This window comes from Corvus brachyrhynchos, unplaced genomic scaffold, assembly GCF_000691975.1.
Source record: "Corvus brachyrhynchos isolate BGI_N302 unplaced genomic scaffold, ASM69197v1 scaffold167, whole genome shotgun sequence".
Classification (NCBI taxonomy): domain Eukaryota; kingdom Metazoa; phylum Chordata; class Aves; order Passeriformes; family Corvidae; genus Corvus; species Corvus brachyrhynchos.
The window spans coordinates 6,066,183-6,076,099 of NW_008239547.1; the positions used below are offsets into that span (position 1 = coordinate 6,066,183).

General features: G+C 38.6%; 1 protein-coding gene across 23 annotated transcripts in view; it reads right to left on the reverse strand.

The window, feature by feature from the left end:
* PARD3 (par-3 family cell polarity regulator) overlaps positions 1 to 9,917 on the reverse strand; it is a 451,418-nt gene that overhangs the window by 94,703 nt on the left and 346,798 nt on the right. For 21 of the 23 annotated variants that reach the window (XM_008639287.2, XM_017741464.1, XM_017741463.1 and 18 more), the window contains one exon: positions 5,602 to 5,856. In XM_008639287.2, coding sequence (XP_008637509.1) covers positions 5,602 to 5,856 — 255 coding nt within the window. Of the gene's footprint in view, positions 1 to 2,856; positions 3,008 to 5,597; positions 5,857 to 9,917 lie in introns of those variants that run through there. The other 2 variants (XM_017741459.1, XM_017741466.1) reach the window with 2 other exon arrangements.

Sequence of the window (9,917 nt, forward strand, 5' to 3'; positions counted from 1 at the left end):
CTGACTGGAAGGTAAGGATTTAAAACCTGTAACTATTAATTTCTGAAACATTACAGATTATTTAGGCAGTTTGGAAAACAAGAAGGTCCCTGCTCTGAAATGCCTGCAATCTGAGTATTCACAACATACTTACCTGCATAAGTGGTACCCTCCCCTGTAGCATGGTATCTGCAAGGCTCTGATGGCAGAGGATGGCTGATTAACAGGCAGAAACAAGGGATCCAGGAGGTAGGAAAACACTTCCAGATCAGCAAAGAGAAGTAAACAGAGGTAGGAGGGAAGAGCTTACTCATAATCTTATTCAATATAGATTGTTAGCCTTCTGCACAGCTCTGCAAGTTTTAAATGTCACTGGATAGATGGTTTGCAGTGCCGTGGCCTTTCCCTTCATGAAAGTGCTCTTCAAGTCAACTTCCAGAACCATCAAAAAATCTCTTCATCTAAGAAACATCCTAGCATTTACAGGATGCATAATCCTGAGTAATAACTCCTCTCTCTATCTGTGGTGGGCCTGGCAGTAAGCTCAGATTCGTACGCATAAATGATCCCACAGACTTAAGAACACTCCTGTGACTGACACTACTAATAAAGAAGTTTAATATAGCTGCACAAAATCCCACTTTTTTAACAAATATTTATCCAAGCACCGCAATATAGTATTTCATAGCTTTCATGACCCATTCTGCTATTGCTAAGAGTTATTTTATACACACTAGAAAGACAGGGTCTGCTTATTTCACTTTTTACATATTTTATTATATTAGCGTGTTTCTATGCAGTTTCCAGGTTTCATTACTCTCATGCCAATTTAAGCACAAAGATATTACTGAGAAAATCAAAGTTAACAGCTTAATAAAATGTTCTCTCTTTCTTTTTGGAAAAGCAGCAAGCAAAGTATGTGACCCGACCTAAAAAACAGCATCTTGCCCCTTTGCACTGAGCAGATGACAGTTAAAGGAAGTGGGGTTATTTTCAGTTCCCAGATATTCCTTTGACATAACTTGATTCCATTTCTGATAGAAAATAAGCCAGTTCATAAAGGTCTCCCGTCTAAAATGAAGATTTTTTCTTTTAATGGCAAAATGCACGCAAAAAGCATATGATTATGGTATTTATGTTTCCATTAAAATGTCCTCAGCAAGCTGGAGGAGTCTAACCTACTATTTTCAAGCTATTTAGATTTACAGCAGCACAGTGCCTATTTTATTTCAATTTTATTTCAATTTTATTTCAGGACAATGCACTCTTGGTGGGAAATGATTACAGAGTGACAGCCATTAGGAGTTGTCCTTCTACATCCTGCTCAGCTATGGATGTCAGGTGATTGCCATAAAGCTCCACTGTATGGCATCATTGTCATCTACATGAAAAATGGTATTGATCAGTTGTGCAGCTTATCTCCTCTGTGATGCAAAACATACTAGAGACATTTTTCAGCTAAGCTGAAAGCCTTATTCTCAAGAACTATGTTCTTGAGACACCTCTTTCCTGAATGGTAAAATAAACATAGATTATACATTCCACCTCTACTTCACTCATTAATGCCTAACATAGAAGTGAAAAGCTTCTTAGCAGCCTGTCTCTGTTTGCTGTCGCTGCATTGGATGGAGCTGATGTCACAAGGGCAGCTCATGTATATGGAGCTATGCTCATCATCAATCTCTTCCAACATATTAGTTTGTTTATTTATTTATTGCTAGAGCTTCATTTCTTCTGAGCAATAAACTCCCCTGTTAAGAAAGACAATCTGCTTTGATTCTTTAGGGTAAACAACAGAAAACAACTTTTTTAGTGCTACATCTTTAACTGATACTATCACTGAAAAACCAAACCAACCAACAAAGAAATGCTTTCCTCTCTAAACCCCACCAGTATCCATCAATGATTGAACTCTGATACATTAAAGTAATTCTAAACCAGTTTCAAGTCCTGTATTTGAGTAATGTTTTCTATTTACAGGCTGGGTTTTTTAATAGCTATCATTGGTAAAATTCAGTAAAGCATTGTCCCTTACACATATCTAGCTGTGCATGTCTCCAATGAGTGAGTTAACACCTTTTTCTCCTCTGCTGTATTTTGACATTATACAATCTACTTTCTATTTAGAGAAATGGACAGACAAAGTTTAAGGAATAACCATGTTCTTCTTACCATTTTGTACTACCTGTCTACACTGATGAGCAGTTTACATTCTTGTCCTCCACTTTGCTATTCACTCTTTGTCATGATACAGTTAAACTTACAACAGTTGGTGGCATGTGTTGATGAAAGTAATAGAGAAGTTGAAGGAATATTAAAGAAAAACAAACCCTGACAAGGCCTCACACACAGACACAGTGATTCTCTTGCAAGTTACAGAAAAATTTGTCATAAGTGTTCAGCATTGGTATGCAAACTATTATAGGACATTTTGTTATAGGCTCCTTAGTAACAGACTTTTAAATAACCTTTTGGACGTACTTAAATGTCAAATTTTGTTTGGCACTAAGCACCAAACTTTAATAGAAATAACATTTCCCATATAAACAATGCTGCTCTTAATATGAACGTGCTAAAGATTTGAGACAGCCTGGCCATTACCAGCTCCTGGCAGTTCAGCACAAGGGTAACACACTGTGATTTCCCTTCCCACCCACAAAAGCTGGAAGCAACTGTTTCTATTTGGGTAACCTCTGAAACATCCAGAGGAAAGGAAAGGATGGGAGGGCAAAGGAATAAAACACACTGAAAATAACACCCCCCATAAGTGAACACTCATGTACACAATATTTTAAAGATGCAGAACTGCAACCAACTATTTTTCATCAAATTTATTGTAGCATTATCAGAATAAATCAGTCTGCAGAGAAGAGAGCTCCATGGAGAAGAACCTTGAGCAGAGGCACTTGGATGCTTGGTGACAAAAGGGGCATCATAGGAGATGCCAAGTGAAAGAGGAAGATCTCACTGCTGGAAAGGGATAGCAAGAAACAAGTTGCAATGCACATGGGGTGAGGAGCCAGGTATCCTACAGACAAGGAGACAAAACAGTTAACAAGCACCTCAGGTCTACATGGTAACAACTGATTCTTAGAACAATGCTCAGATGATGCTTTCTTAGTATATCTAAGACAAAGCCTGTAAAAGACAGAGCAGCCTTTGGGAAGGTACCTCAGCCAAATGAACATCACAAAGGTCAAGCTCCTAGATATCCTTCACATGCCTCAAGGAAGACTGAAAGCTGCTCCCTCACAGCTGTTACACCTCCTCCATGCCCAACCTCATGATCTTTAAGGTCCCTTGCAATCCAAACTATTTATTATATGATTCTATGACACCCTCTCAGCACTTCTTACTGCCTGAAGTAGAGACCCAGCTCCTGGGAGAGGTAACTTTGAGCCTGAGATTGTGCACATCACTGCAACATTCCCCAGAAGGTCTCCTGGAACCAGGTGGGATTCACCATCTCCACAGCTTGGTTGTTAACAAAAGTGTGAGGGGAGAGAGGAAAGAAAACCCCATACACCAGACCTTCATGCCTCAGACCCCTGAACAGGTATTTCAGAGTACATTTATAGCAAATAATAATTATTTTTACATCTGAATTAAATTTTTATTTCTGGGTGTTTCTTGTCAAATATGTCCCCCTATATCACAGGACTAGGGGTGGCTTTTCATGGCCCATTTCTAGTACTCTGCTTGCATTTTATCCCTCTGCTCAGGCCCGTTGTGTGTGCTGGGTCTTTCCTTTTGTCACAGCATGATCCAGCTGTGAGCGATGGGACCCTCCATGCTCCAGGAGCAGCCTGAATGTACAAAACTACTGCACTTCTCTTCAGTCCTACCCATCTGATTAACATCACACTCCGCCGGTACTCCGTTATCTTCCACTTTACTCACTCTCTCCTGGCTCTTTTATCAGCCACCACACAGAGTTAGCTGGGTCACACAGGTCTCCTATTTTGCCGTGCCAGGTTTGTATCAAAGAACTTTTTTTTTGTTGATGTGACATTGATGCCATTCAGCTCCAGCATGAAACACTGCCTTTGGTCTAACAAAAACAGCCATGAGAGTCACCACGCGGCAGACATATCCAACCAAGCTATCTCGATTTCCAAAGGCACAAAAGTGCTGAAATGCCAGGCACGTGGGTATACCAGTGCCAGCCAATATAGGGCTAAGGAATATAAAATTTCAAGGACACAGATGAAGCTGTAATCTTTTAACATCATTTTGTTTCCTTCACTGAAATAATGTACATACATCCACAATATATAAATTATTTTCATTTACTATGAAAAGTACACCTTTTACACAGTGCAAGAGAACAGTGCAATTGAGACAATAAAAAGGCAGCTGTGCTACTGATTTTTAGCAAAAATGTATGCATTCCACAATGCAGCTGAGATTTTCTTATTTGTCATATTAGAGGATGTAATTTTATCAAATTACATAAAGAAACTTTGCAAAACAGATCTAGTGGAGGGTTAAATACAATACTCTCAGTCCTCAAAATTTTAGACATTTAGCTGAAACACAAATTACTCCATTACCACCTAGAACAGAATATGCAAGATGAATGCCACTGCTCATGTAGAAGTTATACAAATCTCAAATACTGCAGGCAAAGACACGGCTTTGCTGATTTAACTGAAAGTCCAGTCTTTTTCTGCTGGGAAGAGTGAGGTAGAAAAAAAATGAATGGCTTTACTATGAACTAAATAAATAACTTCCAAATGAGTGAACAATATGTCTTGCACTAGGATTTTAGTGTTATTGTAATGCTGAGAAAATGCAGAACTACAAGTTCATAATAGTAAGCCAAGAAAACAGATGTATTTTCATTGTTAAAGCACAAAAAACCCTGTGAATTTTGCCTTTAACTGTTTTTACTCTGTTAATTTACATGTCTGTTTTAGCTTCAGGTTTTCAAATGAACTCAGAACTCCATCAACAGAAACTGGAATTTTGCCTAGTTTCAGCACAAAAACAAGTAAGACACAGTTGAGATAATGTACCTGCAGGAAGAGTAAAATCATAAGCTACAAACCAAGAAGTAACTCATGAGTTAAGCTTCGAATTTGCTCACTTGGTCTATATCTAATCATAATTTAAGCTAAAATTATAAGCATAATTTGAGCTAAAAAGCTCAACCTGTTAGATTGAAGTTCAGGACTACAGTAGGACTTACAGCTTACAATCCATGTAAGCTTTAACCCATTTTTGCTGTAAACACATTAACCTTTTAGAGATGTTTGTAATGGCTGTAAATAGATTGTAAATGTTGTATTCCACAAGCATATCTGCTGGAGCTTTGATAAATAAACCTGATTACATTAAAAATTTGAATTTAATTCCAATGATACCCAACAGCAATTCCAAAGATTCCAAACCATCTGAAGAAAGGGAAGAAATGTAGTTGCTCTGCAGAAAACAACTTTCCCATCCCATTCTGTAACAGGTTGATTTGAGTGAGTTCAATACTGTTCTACATAAAGGCTTTAAAAAGCCATTAAAAATATGCAGCTCTGTCTTTCCAATTGATGTACAACCATCTCCCATGACAAAAGCAGCACAAAGGCAGATTTTGAGAGGGTGTATTGATTGATGTGTGGTGCCTACCTGTCTACAGGTGAAGACTTTGAATTCCGTGGTTTCTTCACTTGGGCGTACAAGGCTTCCACTGTTTGCCCTTCCCTCGGGCTCTGCGGTCGGGCATTCAGCGTTATTGTGCCGCTGTTTGGAGAGTCATAGGCAGCGATCCCAGCATACATCGGATCCGCATCACAGCCAAACGTCCGGTTAAAATCCTGGATCTCTGCATAGTCACGTTCCCGAGCCTGTCTCTCTCGAAATTCTCGAGTTTTCGCTTGGATTCTGAAAAATTAAAAGAAGGCTGAAACTGATGGGTGGTCCCCCCGAGGCATTTGAATGCAGCAGTCAGCAGACACTTTAGGTAGCCTGTCTTAATGGAAATCAGTGGAAGTTTCCAGTTCCAGTTTGCCATGAGGTCTCAAGTTTACCTCAGACATTGAAGTCTACATTGAAACAATGCTACGATCAACAGTGGTCTTTCAGAAGTACACCTGATTATCTTTTGTGTCTTTTGTTTCATTGTTAGCTAAATAATGACTATCCATAGCTGCTGGTAAACAGAGTTAATCTATTGCTTCATGCATCTTAGGGTGCCTGTGCTACTATCTGACCTGTCTGAGAATGGCCTGACACCATTCATACTGTATTGTACTCCATCAAAACTTACCAGATTTACTGGTTCTAATGCATGTATTTAGAGAGGAATTTTAATGTACTTTCTTAGCTTAATACTACAAAAATCATACTTTTTTCAGAATTTAAAAGCTGTGTAGGGATAGGATACATGTATATCTTTATGTTTGCATGCGTGCAGTAAACAGCAGAAGCAGATTCTCGTACGTTTCCTTTGAAATGTGCATGCTTTTTAAAAAATATAAACAAACTGAATCTGGCATCTCTCAAAAGCAAGCTGCATCTTCCCAGAAAGTAAAAACATGTGCCTTGTGTTAAAGTTACAAATGAAAGGTGATGCTGGACAGGGTTTATATCTATGTGCACTAATTTGGCTGTATGATAAAAAGTGAGAGATAGATGACATTTAGGAATCTGACAAGCATGAACTGAGCACAGATCATATTTTCAAAAGCACATAAAGCTATTGCAAAAATTTGATCTGGGCTTCAAAGTTTCTTTGATATTTTATAAAATTGGATGTATTGCACACACATATGCACAGCAAACTGACCACACCCCCCCTTTACACTGTCTCCCCAGACCAATTTAATGCTCTGTCATCATCACAAAATGAAGCACTCAGCTGTCTCTTCCCTTCCATTAGCAAAATGCGCCCCTTTTTCATCTAATACAGCCATGGCTACAGTGTGACAGCATCCATCCATGAGACTACAGCTCTGTGAATCTCTGCGTGCCATTTCCAAAGACACCTTGTTCACCAGCTTTTAACAAGAGCAGCCTATCCAAAGCCTCTGTCTCTTTTGAAAGCAAGCCTTGACTCTTCTGAAAATAGAAAAGCCTTAAAGGTAGGTAACTGACATTCTTGGAAATTTCAAAATGGCCTCTTCAAGATTAGTTTTGCAAAAACAAAAGGGGATACACAAAGGGTAGGATTCAGACTGCAGATAAAGACATGAGACCTTAGTGCCAGCAGCAGGTGACCTCAGAGCAGGCGTGTGTGCAGGCTCGTTCCCCTTACGGTGGCCAGGAGCTGTCGGCAGCAGACTCCAGAGTTAGGAACCAGTCCATGTGCCAGAGAATGAAAGGAGTCACTCCAGAGACACTTTTGAGGCTCTTGCTTAGGTGTTCCTCAGGAGCTCGGATACTCAGCCTCGATTCAGCTGCTCAAACATAAGCAGCTCTGGCCACCTGACATGCCCAGGTAATCCTGATGGACTTGCAGCTGCTGGGCAAGGTCTCCCACAGGTCATGCTGAAGTCTCAGAGATTGTGGTTACCCAAATGACACAAGTCATCTGTGTTCAAGCATGAGAATCCAGCCCCGAGCTGCTATGTGAATATCATAAATGTGTCTTCCTCAGACTGAGTCCCAAGCAAATTGTTCCTCTACACTAACAAAGATCACCAAAAGGAAGGGAATACAAGGATGGCATGGATACACAGACATGTTTTTCCCCACAAATCCTGAAAGTATTGACCATGCATAGTGATTCAGGATACAACTGATTCACTGAATTACCTTCAACAGCCAGAGCCATCTACATTGATGGCTCACTGATTCATTTACATGCCCCAGCTATGTTCAGTCACAGTGAAAAGAAAAGAATTATTTTTAAAAGTTTATTTAAACTAACATAACTTTTTGATTTTTGCAAACACAAAATTATTTTCTTTACTGTTTGCTTTTTATTTTAATAAGGAAAAATGGCAGTGAAAACTGTAACACTAGTCAACTGAGAGAATTTTCCTCTACAATTTCAGCAACATCAGGCTGGAATTGTTTTTTGTTTAATTTAGAGTGGAGAGGGTCTCAAGTTTAAATCCAAAACTCATTTCAAACTTAAACAGGGTTTCAGCAGGCCTATTTTAAAATAAAAATAAAGATTTTGCATTCTCCTATACCCCAAAGCTGTAATTCAGAAGTGTTATAGCCTTAATCACTTGCAAGGTGTCTATGTAGGAGGAAAAACAGGTCTGAAAATCACCTCTGTATGTTGATTCTTCCCACTGTAGTTTAACTTCCAATTTGTAATCCTGTATTAATTACCCTGTGAAAAGATGTATTTATCTACTGATACTTGTCCTCTGAATGGGAGAAGCAAAGGAAATCAGAAATTTCCTAGACATCGGTAGCTTTAATTTTCCTTTAAATGAACGATTTATCATCACATACTGGAACACTGTCTGACACCAATTTGAAAGAAAAAATATCCATGTATTTTAGATAACCAAAATTTCAGTGCATGAAATCAGACAGTATAACAATAATGTGGCATAGAGTAATTCAATCAGAAGGAAACATTGTTACCTGAAGCGCTTACAAAACAGAATTACCTGGTGGTTACTGGTGATATCTGCCTTTGTCACACAAACTGCCATGGGAGAGGGCAGTGAACTTACATAACTTTTGACCACGGGGATCACATCGCTCCCCACAGGAGCAGACAGAAGTGTTCCCTGTTTCATGTGAACCACCTTTTCTCATGCTTCTGCTTATTGGCTCTTTAATAGTTTGGATGCTGAGCCATTTGCAGCCAGAGCATTCAGGTTTTCCCATGCATGGCTCCATGAGGGACACCTATTCCCATCCAAGTGGGAAAGAACTGACTGTTGAAGTGTTATGCAAGTAATTATGTTCACATCCACCAGGAAAATTTTTAGAATATTTTCTTCAGTTGCTAATACTATGTATTAGTACATATACATAGTACTAAAAATCAGAGTCTAAACACATTATTAATCTTCCTGTTAATTATAAACAAAGTACCCAGGAACCATTTGCAATAGCATTTAACAAAGGAAACACTAAAATTAAAGGTGTAACTGACTATACTGAAACCCAAAATGTTCAGAATTTTTTCCCTTGTTGTTTTTTTTTATGCTTTACATTTAAGCCAGTGTGAAAATGCTACCATTTTCACATGACAAAAGTATAGGTATTTCGATTGCTTAACATATTTTTGAATATTATTTAAAATATGTTTGGTTTTGCCTTTTCAAGGACGCACCACATTTAAACATTATGTCTCTCAATGGAACAAAACCACTAGAGAAAAATATGTAGGCATATTCTTGAAAAGAGTAAGAGCTCTCAGCTGAATACTGCACCATCCCTTTTGAATTATAATAGCTTTTAACTCTGAATATATTTTTATATAAGGACCTGATTTAATGTGATGCTATATTTTATGTTGGCCCCTCTGTGTGCTTGTGTGTGTATATGCACGATACGCCCTAAATCATTTGTTAGCACAGACCACATCAAATATCTATACAGGAAATGCCAGTGCAGACTTTGGTGGGGAAGATTAAAATGGTTATGTAAACACAGTGTGCAGCACAGATGAGAACCCAGAATGCACTCTGTACTTCAGCCCTAATCAGCAACACCCCTGCTATTGAAATCCAGTATCTGGAGAAGTGTTTGACCACAGTGCTTTGGTTTCATAATGCGGATAATGTATTAAGCTGTCTTCACTGAATCATATTCCTTCATGACATGGCAAAATGCATACGTCTGAGATTTCAGATCAGCTAATTTTGAGGATTTATGGCCTTCCTAAGGATTTTGTGGGGGTTTGATAATAATAATAATGCTTAATATTCACATAACTCTTTTCATCGTCAAAGAATTTTTGCAAAAACTGCTGATTAATTTTTCAGCATTTAAATGAAGCTGAACTTTTAAAAATACAAAAGCTATCCCAA